Source organism: Saccopteryx leptura, chromosome 2 (genome assembly GCF_036850995.1).
Source record: "Saccopteryx leptura isolate mSacLep1 chromosome 2, mSacLep1_pri_phased_curated, whole genome shotgun sequence".
Lineage (NCBI taxonomy): Eukaryota > Metazoa > Chordata > Mammalia > Chiroptera > Emballonuridae > Saccopteryx > Saccopteryx leptura.
Genome location: NC_089504.1, coordinates 181,694,892 through 181,715,219, shown reverse-complemented (window position 1 = coordinate 181,715,219; position 20,328 = coordinate 181,694,892). Strand labels below are relative to the sequence as shown.

The 20,328-nt window shown below is 38.9% G+C and overlaps 1 protein-coding gene and 1 non-coding gene across 2 annotated transcripts in view; both read left to right on the top strand.

Annotated features, from left to right (window-relative positions):
• The window catches only part of KDM5A (lysine demethylase 5A), a 101,679-nt gene extending 94,312 nt beyond the window's left edge, over positions 1–7,367 (top strand). Inside the window, exon 28 of the mRNA XM_066369551.1 lies at positions 5,585–7,367. Coding sequence (XP_066225648.1) covers positions 5,585–5,791 — 207 coding nt within the window. The 3' untranslated portion in view covers positions 5,792–7,367. The remainder of the gene's footprint in view (positions 1–5,584) is intronic.
• Positions 3,389–3,464, top strand: TRNAG-ACC (transfer RNA glycine (anticodon ACC)). The gene has a single exon. It is a non-coding gene; the product is annotated as a tRNA-Gly (tRNA).
• Positions 7,368–20,328: the final 12,961 nt, after the last annotated feature.

Sequence of the window (20,328 nt, the reverse complement as noted above, 5' to 3'; positions counted from 1 at the left end):
ATTATCCTTACAGTGTTTATATACATCATGAACCTTTACCTTCTCTTTCTTCTCCTTTTCACTTAATGATCTCTTCCCTCTCTGCTCAGCATTTTAAATATGGCTTAGTTTATCTATTATTATCCCTATTATATTCCTATAGCATATAAACATTCCACACAATTTTTTGCTCATCTTTTATAAAATTTTTAAAATAACTTGCTTATTCTCAGAATTATGAGAATAGGTACTTGTTAACTAAAAATGCAGTGAAGTGTTAAGATGTGATCATTATTATAACATGAGTCCTAAGATTGGCTCCTAACATGATAGGTTATTTTTTTTAAAAAATCTAGAAAGTTATCTACATTGTCATGGAGCAAAAGGAGAATTTAACATTCAGAGAAAAATGTCTGTTTTAAACTGTTACAACACATCAAAGATGAGCAGTGTGTGCCTTAACCTGTCATTATGTTACATAAAAAGAAACATAGTATATATTGTATTTCTTTATAAAACAAATTATTTAAGATTTTAAACACTTTGCCCATCATTGCTGTTTTGCGATTTTTGTAGTTATTCAAGTTTGTTCCTGACACCAGTTTTACTACATAAAAGGTGTATTTCTTTACAAGCTTTGTAAAGAATTTACAACTTTCTCAATTTGAAGTGTTGTGTTTCTGTAAAAGACCAAACAAATTCATATATGGCACACATCTTCAGAACAAAATGATAATAGGAAAAGAATGATTTTTAGGGAAATCTGTCTTTTTTAAAATATGCAGCAAAACATAACTTAAGGTATGCTCATATTTAGGTAAATGTACATTTATCATTTTTCTAACCAGTAATTATTATTTTTCTTCCCAAATGTGCAGATTGAGAAAATTTTCAAGGATTACTTAAATGTTACCTAGCCTCTATTTCAAGATGTTTTAAGAGAAAGGGAAAATATTGTCAGAATAGATTTTTTAAAAATTTGCCTCTCCCATCATGTTCTAATTTGCCTGAAACTTTCCTGTTTTTAGCACTAAAATTCTGTATCTTGGGAAACCCACCAGTCTTGAGCAGAATGAGAGGACCCAGTCACTTAATGCTGAGAACATTCAGAAAGTATATACAAGAGTTTTGAACATATGTTGTACTTTATTAAAATGTGAATTAAAAATTTTCAAATCTAACTCATGCAAAGAGGTACAAAAGAGATTAAATGCCAAAATGACAAAAGCTTGTTTGGGTAACTGAGCCAAGAATATCATTAAACCACCAGGCTTTATTATGTTTCCCTTTGCAGTAATATGTTTTAAGAAGTGAACAAAATATGTATAATATGTATAATATGCCAAATATGTTTTTTTAAGTGTAACTATGAAACCATATAGCAAAACATGAAATGTCAAACTTACATTATTTCCTCTATTTAATATATTTCTCTTTTAAACACACATTTTCCCCATATCCAAAGCCAGTACCTATTTGTTCTAAAATGCTAAATCCTTATTAGTTAATATTTAAACAGCTCATAGTTACGTAGTGTTTTAATAGTTATTTATATTATTTGATAAGTACATCTCCCAGAAGTAATGAAAGGGGAAATAACTATTAGAAATTAATATGCAGTTAAATAAATTCTTTGTTCTTGAGTTTTCAGGCTACTAGTCTGTTGCCTGTGTGTCAAAATCTTCTGTGGATTCAGTTGACATTCCAAACTTTAGTTTGATGTCTGACTCTTTTCAATTGGAATTTGATTGTTAGTAGATAAACATGGTAAAAATATTAGTAAGAGAAGGACCCTTTTTTCCCTGTTAGATTAGCAGGGTAACTTGTTACATACAACCTGTAGTCTGGGATAGAATCTATGTACCAATGAATATCTCTCTCTCTCTTTTTTGTTTTTTGTTTTTGTATTTTTCTAAAGTGAGAAGCAGGGAGGCAGAGAAACAGACTCCCGCATGCGCCCAACCGGTTCCACCCAGCAAACTCACTAGGGAATAATGCTCTGCCCATCTGGGGCATTGCTCTGTTACAACCAGAGCCATTCTAGCACCTGAGGCAGACGCCATGGAGCCATCCTCAGTGCCTAGGCCAACTTTGCTCCAGTGGAGCCTGGGCTGCGGGAGGGGAAGAGAGAAAAGAGGTGTTTCTGTAAAAGACCAAATTCATATATGGCACACATCTTCAGAACAAAATGATAAGCAGATGGGCGCTTCTCCTGTGTGCCCTGGCATTGAATTGAGCCTGGGACTTTCACATGCCAGGCCGATGCTCTCCCACTGAGCCAGCCGCCCAGGGCCACCAATGAATATCTTAAGAAAAGTTATATACCGTTTTGTAATCTAGTAGGAGAGCTAGGTCTAAGAAGGGACCTCTAGCCAAAATCACAAAAAAGAAAATGTCTAACGTATTTGACAGTGATAGATTTAATTTTGGGAAACTGGACACCAGGGAGTTTCTATAGTGCAGAACTAGTTTTTATTTTTTTGTGTTTTTTTTTTTTTTTTTCTGAAGTTGGAAACGGGGAGGTAGTCAGACAGACTCCCGCATGTGCCCGACTGGGATCCACCCAGCACGTCACCAGGGGGTGATGCTCTCCCATCTGGGGCATTGCTCTGTGACAACCAGAGCCATTCTAGCGCCTGAGGCAGAGGCCATGGAGCCATCCTCAGTGCCTGGCCAACTTTGCTCCAGTGGAGCCTTGGTTGCGGGAGGGGAAGAGAGAGACAGAGAGGAAGGAGGGGGAGGGGTGGAGAAGCAGATGGGTGCTTCTCCTGTGTGCCCTGGCCGGGACTCCTGCACGCCAGGCCAAAGCTCTACCACTGAGCCAACCGGCCAGGGCCACTAGTTTTTAAAAGACTTGAATGAAACCACTTTTCTTAGCAAATACAGATAAATTGGTAACTTTCTTATCATACGAATTATCATCAGTGGGAATGGACTGGATTAAGAGGATATGTATTGAGCATATATGTAGGAGCAGAGATATGTATTGATTCAAGGGTGGCATCATAGACAGGATAATGTCTCAAATGTGGGCCGCCCAAAGAAACAGCTTATCTTCCCAGGTCTCGTTACCAGTTCCTAATAGCCAAAACACTTACTCTTAGTTCACCTGCTACCATATAGCACTTTATAAACTTTTACCTGCTTTCAGGGCCCTTACTTTTATTTTGTTGCACAGAAGTCATTACCTCCCTTTTCTTTCTCTAATATAGTTCGCTATAATAGGAACATTTTGATTAATTACTTTATTGTAGACTTCAGAAGTTAAATATTATACAGATAATTATAGGGGGGAAAAACTCAGGATTTATTTTAAAAAGAAATTATTAAGTTGCTCTAATTTATAGAAAGCAGTATCACAAAGTGCTATGATGATCACATTTAGATTATATAAGAATTACCTGGGGAGGCCCTGGCCGGTTGGCTCAGCGGTAGAGCGTCGGCCTACCGTGCGGAGGACCCGGGTTCGATTCCCGGCCAGGGCACACAGGAGAAGCGCCCATTTGCTTCTCCACCCCTCCGCCGCGCTTTCCTCTCTGTCTCTCTCGTCCCCTCCCGCAGCCAAGGCTCCATTGGAGCAAAAGATGGCCCGGGCGCTGGGCATGGCTCTGTGGCCTCTGCCTCAGGCGCTAGAGTGGCTCTGGTCGCAACATGGCGACGCCCAGGATGGGCAGAGCGTCGCCCCTGGTGGGCGTGCCGGGTGGATCCCGGTCGGGCGCATGCGGGAGTCTGTCTGACTGTCTCTCCCTGTTTCCAGCTTCAGAAAAATGGAAAAAAAAAAAAAAAAAAAAAAAAAAAAAAAAAAAGAATTACCTGGGGACTGATTAAAACCGATTTATACCCCCAAGATATTCCTAGTCTGTAGGTTTGAGATGGGTCTTAGCTACACTTTTAACAAACACAGCAAGTGATTCCCATGCACATGGTCTACACCTTTTGAGAAGAGGTGTTGCTGCAGGCAATTATTTCAAGTCGCAAAACATTTTGTGAAAGGTAGGATAATGAGTAGAGCCATGAAACTGTAATGTTAAAAAGTGCCTTTTGGTGACACAGTGGATAAAGTGTCAACCTGAATCGCTGAGGTCACCGGTTTGAAACCCTGGGCTTGCCTGGTCAAGGCACATATGGGAGTTGATGCTTCCTGCCCCTCCCCCTCCCCCCTCCCCCCTCCCCCCTCCCTCTCCCTCTTCCTCTCCCTCTCCAAATGAATAAATCTTTTTTAAAAAGTGCCTCTTCAGTATCCCAAGCAGTAACGGGTGTTTTGCCATATATTATTTCATTTAATCCTCTAAATCTGTTAGTAAAGAAGATATCTCCATTTTACAGATGAGGAAATTGAGCCTTAATGAGATTAAATGACTTGCCTAAAACAAAACGCATCAGAACTCAAAAACTTCCTGCCTGAATTTAGTATATATCTTTATACTATACAACATTGTTTCTTAATCTCTAGAGCTCTAGAATAGAAACAATGAAAGCAGAAAGATTATTTTGACAAATGATTTCTCCCACCCTTTATTACAACCCTGAAACTACTAACATGATCATTTTTTATAGTACATGGAAACTAATTTTGAAAACTACTCACTTTCCTTGAAACACATTTACCTAGCCAAAACCCTCCTTCCTCTGTTCTTTCTCATTAGCTCTACTGAGATACTTATTTAATCCCTTCGTACTCCTTACTTTGCTCTGACATTTGGCAAAGCTCATTGTATTAAGTGGCTTCCTACAATGCCAGTAAAATGATCAACTTTTGTAGTGTGGACTTCATCTGCCATGATATCAGCTATAAAAACTGCCACAATAACCCTTCAAATATAAAAGCCAAAATCACCTTATTTTTAACTCTAGGCCCAATGCTTAAAGTCCACCAAATGAACAGTGCCTTTCTAGCCTCCTATAATTACAGTATTCTCTGAAGGGTCAAAGTTTGCCTGGCATCTGCCATTGACCTAGCAGTAATCTAGACTTTAATTTAAACCTCAGAGTGATCTATTGACCTGTGTCTTTTGACTGTTTTAATTGGTTAATATTTAAGATTTGACCTCTGATATTTGCTAACTTTTTATAGGGAGTTGTATTTGTAACGGAAGAAGAGAAGAATAAAAAATATTAGTTTTAAAAGTGGCCTATGTGACTGCTTTTCTAAAAAGGTATTTAATGCTCTTAGTACTTTGGCTTATCTCTTTGAAATAAAGCTAATACACAGGATTGCCTTCACATTGTTGTACTCTTCCTTTCTTGATTGATAATTGCATTGCCTAGAAATTGTTAATATTAGCTACTTGCCTGCTGTATTAGAAATTCCTATTTTGTTGTTTTTCTCAAGCATGTTTCTGCCTCACAAGGAGTCCCAGGCATTTATAAGGTAATGGAGTACCTAAGAGTACTTGTGTGGACATACAATGGTAAAATATAATTTTGGGGTATTAGCTTCCCAACTTCTTTTCTTTAAAAAATAACCCCATAAGAAGTCATTGTCTATCTTTGGATATCTCAATTGTTACTATCATTTAAACCAAGAAAGCTCTTTGGTATGCTTTTATTTTAGGCTTAATGATGATTATGTATCCTAAACATTTCCCTGTCTTGTCTCCTACAGGTAGACTGGGTACAGTGTGATGGTGGCTGTGATGAGTGGTTTCATCAAGTTTGTGTGGGTGTATCTCCAGAAATGGCTGAAAATGAAGATTACATCTGTGTAAACTGTGCAAAGAAGCAGGGCCTAGATAGCCCAGGTCAAGCATCGGCTCCTTCTTTCATAATGAGCTACAAACTACCAATGGAGGATCTTAAGGAGACCAGTTAGCAGATGCTGAGTTAGTTTGAGACTTGGGGAAAATGGACCACATTAAGACATTAGTCATAAAGTTGAGTGGTTTGGACCCACTCATAATGTTGCTTCCAAAGACGAATGACCTTCAGAGAAAGTCCTCATAGCTGACTTCCTGTTTGCATGGACTGTGTGATCAACATTCTCTATCAACACATCTGTGCAGAGGGTGTCTTCTTTGGTATAGCAGCCAGTATTTCAGTTCATGTCTCCTTTGAATGTGGTTTGTTACATTAAGGCCAGACTTTTGATTGAGCTGCAAGGTGGTCGGGTGGGATGTAGGATTGTCTCTTATGGTCAGTTGATATTAATTAGAGGTTTGCCACCTAGAGGCAGCACCATCTGGAGGTGCTGATTTCTTGGATCTCCTTAGGATAGTTGCAGAGGAGTCAGTGTACCACTTCCCCCTACTATTGTCTGGCATTGAATGCCCTGCAAATAATAAGTAGTAGAGTAACAGGGCCAAAGTTAACTCCTGTTAGGAGACAGTAGCACAGTCTAGACCTCCGCTACTTGTACATGTTTGTACCAAGAAGAAAACCCCAAATGAGTGGCAGACTACCTTATCTTCCTAAGGAGGACAATGTTTTGTAGTTAAGAAATCTGACTAGATTGTATTCTGGAAAGAAGAGATTTCTTTTTTCAAGGCAAGGAGCTTTTTTTGGCTTGAAGAAGTCTTTCTGTCTTAGATCTACATTTTAGAAAAGCAAGTACATGGATCCATCCAGGCTCCTGCAAAAGAAAAGTTAATGTTTTACTGAGCCACAGAGATGCATGCCTTTCGGGAAAACCTTCATTCACAAGTATACTAGATACCACCAGGCTTCAGGCATGGCCATGAGCAAAACCAGCAAGTAACAGCTTTTTGCCTTGCAGCCCTGATGCCAATGTCTGCTGTTTCCAATACAGGCATTTCTGGTAGCACAGCAGATGCTATTGAATAATACCATGGCTTCATCAGAGGATGTGGGATTGTAGGACCTCTGGGTGATGTTGTTTTAGTAAATCCATTTTTTTAAAAAGAAAAAAGGACTGGTTTTTACTTTTTTCTAAATGTCTCTGACTACTGACTGTTCTATAAATAGATTATTTTTCCTTTTTTAATATACATATAGAAATATATATAAAATATATATGTATATTATATACATATAATATATATATATATTTACTGTTACCAGCAGCATATGACAGTTTCAGCATCAGAACTCCATTCAGGGGCTTGCTTAATCTTTTTTGCATTTTAATAAATCCCTTTCCTCCTTTTAATACAAGGAGTTAGCACTTCCTTCTCCATCCTACTCTAACCAGATCTTCCATCTTGTTTTTGTTCAAATAAATGATTATATTTCTTTTGTCTGTTGGGTCTTGTCCCTGTCTATTGGGAAACTTGGTCTTAACAATATCTATGATGGCTGTGTTTTGGGGTTTTTTTGTGTGTGAATGTTTGAAACTATGATGCTGTGTCCTCTTCCCTCCTGTTGTGTTCTCTATTCTTGTTAAGGTGTCAGGTAAACTGTATGGAAACTCTTATTAGAGGGGGACTAATTTTTTTTTTTTAAAGAAAAAAAGAACATTTTAAAACTAGTGTTTTGTCTTTACTATCTTGTGTCCCTTTAAAGTTTTTATTTTTTAAGATTTTATTTATTTATTTTAGAGGAGAGAGAGAGAGAGAGAAGGGGGGAGGAGCAGGAATCATCAAATCCCACATGTGCCTTGACTGGGCAAGCCCAGGGTTTCAAACCGGCGACCTCAGTGTTCCAGCTCGACGCTTTAACCACTATGCCACCACAGGTCAGGCTATCCTATTTCCCTTTAATTTGGTTTAAAAATCTGTTGTTTGATTTAAATTCATCAGTTTTTATTTGGACCTAAAAGAATAGCTTCTAATCTCCTTCCTATTTTGCCCCAGTTTGTTTGAAGGAAATGTCTTCTAGTAACTAGAAGTGAAATGTACTGTCTAGTCACAGTTTGAGTGGGTATGAGATTGAACTCAAAAGGCATCTTAATAAAAAAAAAAGTTTTTCTATAAAAATCCAGTTTTTGTAAATGGTTTCTCTAGGGTACAAACTACCTATTTTTCAGTCATTCTTCCCTTAATATATATCATTTTGAGTGTTTTTAAGAGGTTCATAAGCGTTGCTGTGCATGTGTCTCAAGATTCTCAAATGTATGTGTAATTTAAGATTTCAGTGGCTATTGCAAGATAACTAACCAATTTTATAAATTTTCATTTTGCCAAACTATTGATACATAAAGATTAATAAGAATTTTATTTGGTTTATGTTGTAGAGAAAGCACAATATTTTTTGCCTTTTGGTCTTCTCTGTAAAAATATTTAAGTATTTGTGGGTTAAAAATTGAATGCAATTTTAAGTGATGGCTGTCTGTAATTCATTAAAAATATTCTATTTTTCCTTCCTAATTACCCATTAACTACTCAACCATCAGTGGAGGAGCAAAGATGGCTAAGGTGCTTTGCTTCTTGGGAGTATGGTAGACGGATGTAGGTGTCCATATAAGGAATGCCTTTTGTTCATAATGTGCCATTTGCCTACTAGAGACCTAAGAGAAAAATGCAGGGCAATCTCCAGGCATGAGCTTCCTGCTTTTCTTCTGACATTTTTGGAACTTACATAGATCATTTAATAGATACTGTGGGACTTTCTGTAGTTATTTGAAAGTCACAGAGGATTTGGTCTGATTCTTAACCATAGACCAAGACTGAGAAGAACAGGTGAAATTCCTTTTTTTTTAAGAGAGAGAAAGAAAACATATACAAATCAGTTTTGGAATTAATGGACCAAGATTCATCTATTTAAAGAAATGCTGATGCTCTAACACAGAACATCTTTAGTTTAAAGGAAGGTACTATTTATAACTTAGTCTATTCTTTAGTATTGTAGCATTTTATGTTAAAACTTGATTTAAAATGTTTCTTTACCCTTCCTATCTCCTCAAAGTTGTAATTCTTCACCATTGTTATTTTAACTTTTATGTTAATTCTTTCAAAGATATTTTTTACTACCTTGATTATAAACTATTTTGGCAAAAGTTATAGAACAAAAAATGGGGGGAAAAAAGGTAGGCCTTTGATAGTCTCAAAGGGTGGGTCATTAGAAGCATTGGTAGTTGGAAGCTTTTTATTGGAGGAAGAAGAGGCATTTTCCTCTCACAAATGTGTATTTCACTTTGCTTGTTACTCCAAAAAAGTCATGTTGAGATACAGATGCTAGACTCCCTTACTAAGTTGCAAATCAGCTTTGCATTGCATGATTCAAATTTGTGACTCAATAAAATTACAGTATATTATAACTTAAATAATTGAAAAGGTAAATATTAAATCTGATTCCCTACAATATACTTTAATAATCAAAACCCTAGCAAAGGCTAACAGACTTGTAACACTAGAATAGTTTTTTTTTTCTCCCTGTGCATTACTTACTGTTCTTCTTTGCTTTTATCTTTAGCAAGTGTCTAAGAAATTATTTTCTTAATTTTTAGATTCTGGTTGCAGCTCAGTGCCCATGAAGAAACTTCCTGCTTGTCAGTGTTTTGATTCTGTAGTCGTAGTGTAAACATCAGGCAATACTTAAAATAGGAAGGATAAAAGGAAAAATTGCGAAAACCCTTTTAAAGGGTGAGATTAGCCATTTTTTAAAAGAGAAAGTGACAATTCGGAGTGGGATTTAAAATTGTAAATTGTGGGAAAATTAAGCTGTTTGAGTCCCACATAACCAGGCTCAATAAAGGTTCAGATATGAATGAGTGTGTAGTAAGTTGCTTTTGCAATAGGTCCGTAAGTATAAATTGTAAAAAGCAGTCAATTGATTTGCTGATCAACTCTTTTTTTTCTTTTTTCCTTTTTTAAAATTGTATCATTACTTTTTGGATATGGATGTGCCAGCTGGTACTTAACAGCATGAGAAGGAAAGAATGGATGTTAATATAGTTTGTAATTTCAGCCTTCTCTTGGCTTGGGTCATATCCAGTCATTACTATGCAATGAATGATGTGCACTGGAAGAGGTTAGGATAGGGTTCTGAAGATTTATTTGGCAATACTCTAAGATATTTAAACAGGGATGTCTTTTGTCAACCTAAAGACCCTGTGTTGATCATTCTCTTATGTATTTTTTATCTGCTAGTGAGACACTTAAATATGGATTCTAATTTGCCAGGAATTTTGGTGGTGCCTTATAAAAAGTATAACCTGATTTCTTGGGTTTTTTTTTTTTTTTTAGCATGTTTTGCTTTTTTTTCCTGGAAGAATATTAGGTATAGTTATTTGCATTACATCTAAAAAATAAAGAACAATTTTTTTTGTGCTCAGGTCCCTCCCTACTTTGTCATTTACATTGGTAGCAACTCTAAATGGTAACTGAGTAAAGGTATATTTTAAATTATTTTTACTTATTTATTTATTTTTAGATTTTATTTATTCATTTTAGAGAGAGGAGACAGAGAGAGAGAGAGAAGGGAGGGAGGAGCAGAAAGCATCAACTCCCATATGTGCCTTGACCAGGAAAGCTTGGGGTTTCGAACTGGCAACCTCTGTTCCAGGTCAATGCTTTTACCCACTGCGCCACCGCAGGTCAGGCTAAAGGTATATTTTAATAGTGATCCTGAGGAAAATTAACAAGTATATGAGAGCCACTTTTAACCTGTGCCAAAGCAGTTTCTAATATTGTACTTGCTCTATAAAATAAAGAACTGGCCTCAAATAATTTGACCAGTAGTGTGACAAACCTACTACATTACTGAGAATAGTATTCTCAGTGTGAAGTTGGGAGGAGTGATTCCTGAAGATTTCACCTCTCCATTTTCAGCAAGAATCCAGTGATGACCAACAGACGTTTGCCCACCTTTGATTTTTGAACAGTTTATTCCTTTGCAGTAGTTGACCATTGAACAACACAACTTTGAACTCTACAGGTCCACTTATAGAGGTTTTTTTTTTTTTATTAATTATGGTGAATGTATTTTCTTTATATTCTCAGTAAGTTTCTTTTCTCTAGCTTGCTTTATTATAAGAATGCAGTGTATAATACCTATAATACAGTGTGTTAATCAACTTGATGTTATCAATAAGTCAGCAAGCCATTGGTAAAGTTTGGGGGGAAGTCAAGTTTTATGTGGGGCAGTCCAAGGTAGTGGCAGAGCAGGTGGAAGCTTACACTCATGTCCTCCCAGGACCAAACTGGAATTACAACTAAATTATAGAACAGTCATCCTGAATAACCAGCGGAAGCTTAGCTGGTTATTCAGAAGTCTTACAATAAAGGATTTACAGAAACCACATTGAGACTGGTAGGAAGGGTGGAGATGAAAAAGGTTAACCCTGTTCCCACAGTTGATAGCTGAGGTTCTCGGGGATTTCTCAGCTGCAGGGGGTTCTCCTGAGAAGCGGGTCTACACCCTAAGCTTGGTTTCCCAGCCAAGAGCACCCAAGTCAGGAAGGGTGCCCACATACCATATAACCTCTGGCTGTAAAAAGCAGTGGGGTTTCTGTCAGGGAGAAACAAGAGTCCACTAGCAACACAGTTGCCCTCTTAAAGGACCAACACAAAGTTTTATTTGCAGCCATTCACCCTGGGCTCTGGCAGAGAGAGAGCAGAGGGGACTACAGTTGCATGCAGAGAATCAGGCTTGTGGTTCTATGGAGACAGCTGAAGGGACAGCTTCCAGGATTCCTTTGTTTAGTCATTCTCCAATACTGCAGGTGCCATCTCTCTTGGGTGGAGCACTCCCCTGGAAGGCCATAGTTCCACACTGTGGGCTCCCTTTAGCCTCACCTTGTGGAGCTTAATGCCCTGTTAAGGAGTCAACTCCCTTGGCCCGTGTCAAGGATTGGGCTGATTTGGGGTTCAATGACTGGTGAGGCTTTGGGGTGGGGGTTATTTCCCCCACTTTCCTGTGAATAGGACTGGTGTTTTCTTCTCACAGGAGATCTAGAACCACCCTCCAGGCCCTGGAGGCCCCACCCATCTGACTCCTAGTGGCTCCACCCTGCTGGAGTTTGGGACAAAATCTGGGACAGACTGAGTAGTGTGACTCTGAAGTGAGGGTCACAGCCATACTTTCCTGAAGCCTGATTAGCACCTCCCTGACAGGACAACCACTTACCCCTACCTTGTGACTCACTGCGAACCTGTCTTATCCAACTCAAGGCTTGCCAGAGGCATGTGTGTGTTAGAAAGAGAGATAGGGACAGACAGACAGGAAGGGAGAGATGAGAAGCATCAATTCCTTGTGTGGCACCTTAGTTTCTCATATATGCTTTGGCTGGGGGGGGGAGGGGCTCCAGCCAAGCCAGTGACCCCTGGCTCAAGCCAGCAACCATGGGGTCATGTCTATGATCCCCCGCTCAAGCCAGCAACCCCATGCTCAAACTGGTGACTTTGGGGTTTCAAACCTGGGTCCTCTGTGTCCCGTCTGATGCTCTGTCCACTGTGCCACCGCCTGGTTAGGCCAGAAGCTCTTTCAGTGACTGAGCCTAACAGGCAGCTGGCAGGTGGAGGAAGGTAGAGGCAGATCTTGGGATGCCTTGGGACTTTTGCTAACGTAGGTATGGTGCTGGTAAAAGCTGGCTTTGGTGTGCAGTTTGGTCCTTCCTGCAAACACCCAGGTGCTGCAGAGGTAGGCACAAGCTGTGGATTCCTTGTAGCTACAAACAGGTTGCCTAAGGCCAGTCATAGGCAGCATCTGACATTGGCCTGCACCAGAGTCCCTCCCAAGAGATCCATAAAAAGCACAGTGGCCAGCTTCCAACGTCAGAGCAGGATCCAAGTTTCACAAGTGGCACATCAAAAGGAAGATCTTGGCAGGCACCAAAACCTGCTGTGGTGAATTCTGCTTCCTGTGGCATACCTGCACAACAGCTTGCACACTGGCAAGGTTGAGTCTTACGGCCAGCCTGAGGGTTGGTACCAGGGATGAACAGGCTAAGCTTCAATTATAACATGAGGGCCCACGTAACCCACACAGGGATATTCCTGGAGCACCCAGCTCAGGTGATCAAGGAAACTGAAGCTCATAAGACACCCACTACATTGTGCCACATGCTACAAAGACTGGGAATCAGAAATCTAATAGAAACAAAGAGGTAGCCAAAATGGGGAGACAAATACGCCCCAAATAAAAAAACAGGAGAAATATACAGGAAAAAAAAGCTAAGTGAAAGGGAGGCAAGCAATTTGTCAGATATAGATGCAAAATATTGGTTATAAGGATGCTCAACAGCATGAAAAGAACACAGAAACCATAAAAAAGAACCAGGCAGCCCCTGGCCAATTGGCTCAGTGGTAGAGCGTCGGCCTGGCGTGCAGGAGTCCCAGGTTCGATTCCTGGCCAAGGCACACAGAAGTGCCTATTTGCTTCTCCACCCCTCCCCCTCTCCTTCCTCTCTGTCTCTTTCTTCCCCTCCCGCAGCCAAGGCTCCATTGGAGCAAAGTTGGCCCGGGCGCTGAGGATGGCTCTGTGGCCTCTGCCTCAGGAGCTAGAATGGCTCTGGTTGCAACAGAGCAATGCCCAGATGGGCAGAACATCGCCCCCTGGTGGGCGTGCCAGGTGGATCCCGGTCAGGCACATGCGAGAGTCTGTCTGACTGCCTCCCTGTTTCCAACTTCAGAAAAATACAAAAATAAATAAATAAATAAATAAATAGGACCAGTCAGAAATGAAGAATACAATACATGAAAAGCACACTGGAAGGAATAATTGGGTTGGATGAAGCAGAGGATTGAATCAGCGATTTGTAAGACAAGGTAGAGAAAAATACCCAAACAATGCAGCAAAAAGAAAAAGTTTAAAATGATAAGTTTAAGGGACCTTTGAGACAATATGTAGCATAGGAATATCTACATCATAAAATATATATATATATATATATATATATATATATATATATATATATATATATATATATACACACACACACACACACACACACACACACACACACACACACACACACACATCATAGTGGTACCAGAAGTAGAAGAGAGAGAGAGCAAGGGATCAAGGACCTATTTAAAGAAATAATGACTGACTTTTCCAAACGTGGTGAAGGAAAAGCACAAGTCCAGGAAACATAGAGTCTCAAACAAGATGGACCTAAAGAGCCACACCAAGACACATCAATTAAAATGGCAAAGGTTAAAGACAATCCTAAAAGTCACAAGAGAAAGATAGTTACCTAGACTAGGGAGCTCCCATAAGACTGTTAGCTGATTTCACAACAGAAACATTTCAGGCCAGAAGGGATTGCCATGAAATATTCAAAGTAATTTAAAGCAAGGGCCTACAACCAAGACTACTTCACTCAGTAAGGCTATCATTTAAAATTGAAAAAGAAATAAAGAACTTCCCAGACAAGAAAAATCTAAAGGAGTTCATTACCACCAAACTAGCATTACAAGAAATGTTAAAGACCTGCTAAAAGAAGAGGAAGAAGAAAATAACGGAGGAGCATAGTTAAAAGAATAAAGTGGCAATAAATACATATCTAACAATCACTTTTAATGTAGTTGGTTTCAATACTCCAATGAAAAGGAACAAGGTAGCTGAATGGATAAGAAAACAAGACCTATATATATGCTATCTAAAAGAGATCCACCTCAGAATGAAAAGGATGGAGAAAGATATTTCATGCAAATGGAAAGGAAAAAAAAAAGCTGGGGAATACTTTTATCTGACAAAATAGACTTTAAAACAGTCTATAACATAACAGACAAAGGACACTACATAATGATAAAGGGGTCAAACAATAGGCTATAACCCTTTTAAACATGCACCCAAAATAAGAGCACCTAAATCTGTAAAGCAAACCTTGATGGACATAAAGGGAGAGCTCAACAGTAGTACAGTTATAGTGTTTTATTTTAACACCCCATTGACATCAATGGATAGATCTTCCAGACAGAAAATCAACAAGGAAAAGGTAGAATGGATGGAAAATTATGTATCTTCAGGGCATTTTACTCCAAAGCAGCAGAGTATACATTCTTTTCAAATGCACATGGAAGATTTTCTAGGATATACCACATATTAGGACACAAAACAAGATTCAAATTTAAGCCTGACCATTGGTTTCTCAGTGGGTAGAGCCTCAACCTGGGATGCTGAGGTTCAAGGTTTGAAACCCTGAAGTTGATGGCTTAAGTGCAGGCTTGCCATCTTGAGTGTGGGCTTGCTGGCTTGAGCATAGGACCATATACATGAACCGAAGGTTTCTGGCTTGAGCAAGGGGCCATAGCTCAGCTGGAGCCCCCTGGTTAAGGGACATATGAGAAGCAATCAATAAACAACTAAAGTGCCACAACTACCAATTGATGCTTCTCATCTCTCTCCCTGTTTCTCACTTCAAAGGGGGAAAAAAAAACCCTGACATTTAAAAATATCAAAATTATATCAAGCATCTTTTCTGACTGTAATGGTATAAAACTAGAAATCAATCACAAGAAAACTGAAAAACAGACATAGAGGCTAAATTACATATTACTAAATGATGAATGCATTACCATTGAGATTAAGGAAGAAGTCAAAATATTCCTTGAAGCAAAACAGAACACAACAACCCAAAACCTTTGGGACACAGCAAAAGTAGTCCTAAAAGGGAAGTTCATAGCATTACAGGCCTATCTCAAGAAACAAGAAAAATCTCAAACAATTTTACACGTAAAGGAACTTGGAAAAGAACAATAAACAAAGCCCAATGAGTAGAAGAAAGAAAATAATAAACATCAGAGCAGAAATAAAATAGAGTCTAAAAAATACAATAGATCAGTGAAATTAAGAGCTGTTTTTTTTGAAAAGATAAATAAGACTGACAAGCTTTTAACCATGCTCATCAAACAAAAAAGAAGACCCAAATAAATAAAATCTGAAATGGAAGAGAAGTAACACCTTGCACCAAAGAAATACAAAGTATTGTAAGAAAATATTACAACTATATGCCAACAAATTGGACAATCTGGAAGAAATGGATAAATTCCTAGAAACATACAATCTTCCAAAACTGAAGAAAGAAGAATCAGAGAATCTGAAGAGACAGTTTACAACTAGTGAAATTGAAACAGTAATCAATAAACTCAATAAAAGTCCTGGAGCAGATGACTTCACAGGTGAATTTTACCAAATATTCGAAGAACTAACACTTGTTTTTCTCAAACACTTCCAAAAAAATTCAAGAGAAGGGAAGAATCCCACCCTTATTTTATGAGGCCAGCAATATCCAAAACCAGATAAAGACACTACAAAGAAAGAAAATTTTAGGCCAATATCTCTGATAAACATAGATGCTAAAATCCTTAACAAGTATTAGCAAATCAGATCCAGCAATACATTAAAAGGAGCATACACCATGATCAAGTGGGATTTATTCTAGGGATGCGAAATTGCTACAGTTCTTCAAATCAGTAAATGTGTTACACTACATAAACAAAAGGAAGGATAAAAACACATGATCATATTAGTAGACGTGGAAAAAGCATCCAATAAAATCCAGCAGTCATTTATGATAAAAACTCTCAGCAAAGTGGGAATAGAGGGAACATACCTAAACATAATAAAGGCCATATATGACAAGGCCCCAGTGAACATCATACTCAATGGGCAAAAACTACAAGCATTTCCCTTAAGATCAGGAACTAGGCATGGATGTCTCTCTTCACCACTCTTATTTAACATGGTCCTGGAAGTCCTAGCCACCGCAATCAGACTAGAAGAAATAATAAAAGGCATCCAAATTGGGAAGAAAAAAAGAAAACTGTCATTTGCAGATGACATAAAACTCTATATAGAGAACCCTAAAAATTCCACCGAAAAACTACAACTGATCAATGAATTCAGTAAACAGGATACAAAATATATACTCAGACATCAGTCGCATTTTTAATACCAATAATGAGCTATTAGAAAGTGAAACTAAGAAAACAATCTTATTCACAATTGCTTCAAAAAAGTAAAATTCCTGGGAATATCCTGACCAGTGGTGATGCAGTGGATAGAGCGTTGACTGTGACACTGAGGTCCCAGGTTCAATATCCAAGGTTGCAGCTTGAACATGGATTCATCTGTCTTGAGTGCAGGCTCACCAGCTCGAGTGCAAAGTCCCTGGCTTGAGCACAGGATCATTGACAGGATCGCACAATTGCTAGTTTGAGCCTAAAGGTTGCTAGCTTGAAACTGAAGGTCACTGGCTTGAGCTCAAGTTTGACTAGCTCAGCTGGAGCCCCTGGTCAAGGCAAGTCTGAGAAGCAATCAATGAACAAATAAATTGCCACTACTATGAGTTGATGCTTCTTATTTCTCTCCCTTCCTGTCTCTCTGTCTTTCTTTATCTCTCTCTCTCTTAAAACAAAACAAAAACAAACACCTGGGAATAAATTTAAGGATGTAAAAGACCTGTACTTGTAAAATTATAAGACACTGAAGAAAGAAATTAAAGAAGATACAAATAAGTGGAAGCATATACGGTGTTCATGGATATGAAGAATTAGCATCATTAAAATGTCCATACTACCCAAAGCAACCTATTGATTCAACACAATTGCTATCAAGATAGCAATGGCATATTTCACAGAACTAGATCAAGTATTCCAAAAATTTATATGAAACCACAAAAGACCCCAAATAGCCTCAACAATCTTGAGAAAGAAGAACAAAGTTGGAGGACTCACACAACCTGATATCAAACAAGGGCACAGTAATCAAAATAACATGGTGCTGGCATAAAAACATATATACAGTGTGTCCGTAAAGTCATGGTGCACTTTTGACCGGTCACAGGAAAGCAACAAAAGATGATAGAAATGTGAAGTTTGCACCAAATAAAAGGAAAACTCTCCCAGTTTCATACCTATTCAGTGCAGTTTGATGTGGGCTCATGCACAGATTTTTTAGGGCTCCTTAGGTAGCTATGCCGTGTAGCCTCTACAGACTCGTCCCTGATTGATGGCCTACCAGAACGGGGTTTCTCCACCAAACTGCCAGTTTCCTTCAACTGTTTATCCCACCGAGTAATGCTATTCCTATGTGGTGGCGCTTCATTATAAACACGCCGATATTCACGTTGCACTTTGGTCACGGATTCAAATTTAGCAAGCCACAGAACACACTGAACTTTCCTCTGTACCGTCCACATCTCGACTGGCATGGCCGTGGGCTGCTCCGCTGTATACACGGTGTTACATCATCATCTCTGCATGCACACATGCTGCCACATCATCCTACAGAAACTGGGAGGGTTTTCCTTTTATTTGGTGCAGATTTCACATTTCTATCGTTTTTTGTTGCTTTCCTGTGACAGTCAAAAGTGCGCCATGACTTTACGGACACACTGTATAGATCAATGTTACAGATTAGAACACAAACTCATGCCTTTATAACCAATTAATATTTGAGAAAGGAGGAAAAAACATACAGTAGGGTAAAGATAGTCTATTCAATAAATTGTGCTGAAAAAATTGGACAAATATAAGCAAAAAAAAACCCAAAAGACTAGACCACCTTATACTATGCACAAAATAAACTCAAATGGATTAGAGACTTAAATGTCAAAATCAAAACTATAAAAATCTTAGAAGAAAATTTAGGCAGTATAATCTTGGACATTTCTCATAGCAATATTTTTTCTGATATATCTCCTTGGGCAAGAGAAACAAAAGAAAGACGGGACTACATCAAACTGAAAAGTTTTTGCACAACAAAAGAAACCATCAAGAAAATGAAAAGACAATTCATTGAATGGGAGAACATATGCCAGTGATACATCTGATAAGGGGTTAATATCCAAACCTTATAAAGAACTTAGAAAACTCAGGGAGACCTAAAGATGGCAGTGGAGTAGGCGGACGCACAGACACCCAGCTCTCACCACCAAACTGGAATGCAAATCAATTTAGGAAAAATCAGCGTGAAAAACCAACTCTGGACTACAAGAACAGCTCTCAAAAACCAAGGAGCAAAGAAGAAGCCACAACAAACCTGGTAGAGAGTGCCTGAATCTCCCCTGCTTACAGGAACGGAGTGGGGGGTGAGGCTGAGAGCCCAGAGGGGATCTCACCCCAGGAAAAAGAGCAGAAAATACTGCTCACAGCCACTTGCCTGGCGACCAGGAAGCGAGGTGTGTTGAAAAGACCAGCTTATCTCCCAAGTAGAAAGGAAAGAGAGAGGGACAGACTGTGAGGGGCTAAGGAATGCAGGAGACGATCTACAAAAAGCTGACTCATCTGTGCTGGAGGCGGCCATAGCTCGGGGAGGGACTGATCCTTCCCCACAAAACAGTACTGAATTGCTTCTGGATCAGAGATCTCCAGATATCTCTCCAGCCCCAATCAGCGCAACAAGACACAGCTGAAAACAAGAAGTGGGGAGGAGGGGCAGTAACTCAGGTCTCCATGGAGATCTGAGATACACCTCCCCCTACTGAAGCTGAGAAAACACCCTGCCCCCAGAGAGATTAGTTGGTGGAAGAGGCCTTCAGAGTCTCAGGTTACACCCACCGCATTCCTGGATAGTTTCAAGGAAGCCCCCTGCTGAGATCAGTAAACAAGACTACCACCTGTTAAGAAAACAAACAAATCAAGACTTCAAAGCTGCCCAAATCCGAAAGTGTATTACAAATAATAGCTGATACCAACACAAGAAGACCTAGAAATAACACAACTGAAAACTGGAGGCAGACAACACCAAGCCTAGACTCAATCAACTCTACAAACAAAACACAGACAATGAGAAGACAAAAAAGTGCAATCCAAATGAAACCTTCATGAGATGAACTGAGTGATATGGAAATAATCAAACTTCCAGATGTGGAGTTCAAAATAATGATTGTAAGGATGCTTAGGGATCTTAGAACAACAATGGATGGTCATTATGAACACCTAAATAAAGAAATAGCAAGTATAAAAAAGAATCAGTCGGAGATGACAAATACAATATCAGAAATAAAGACCACAATGGAAGGAATTAAAAACAGGATAGATAGAGCTGAGGATCGAATCAGCGAGTTGGAGGACAACTGGAATGAAGGCATGAAAGCAGAGAAGAAAAAAGAAAAGAGACTCAAAAAGTCTGAGGAAACTCTTAGAGAGCTCTGTGACAACATGAAGAGAAATAACATCCGCATCATAGGGGTTCCTGAAGAAGAAGAAAAAGAACAAGAACAAGGGATAGAGACTTTGTTCAATCATATCCTAGCTGAAAACTTCCCTAAATTAATGCAGGAGAAACTCTCACAAGTTCAAGAAGCACAGAGGACTCCATTAAAGAGAAACCCAAAGAAACCTACACCAAGACACATCATAATTAAAATACCAAAGCTAAGCGATAAAGAGAAAATATTAAAAGCTGCAAGAGAAAAAAAGGCAATCACCTACAAAGGAGCCCACATAAGGATGACTTCTGACTTCTCAACAGAAACACTTGAGGCCAGAAGGGAATGGCAAGAAATATTCAAAGTAATGCAGAACAAGAGCCTACAACCAAGACTACTTTATCCAGCAAGGCTAT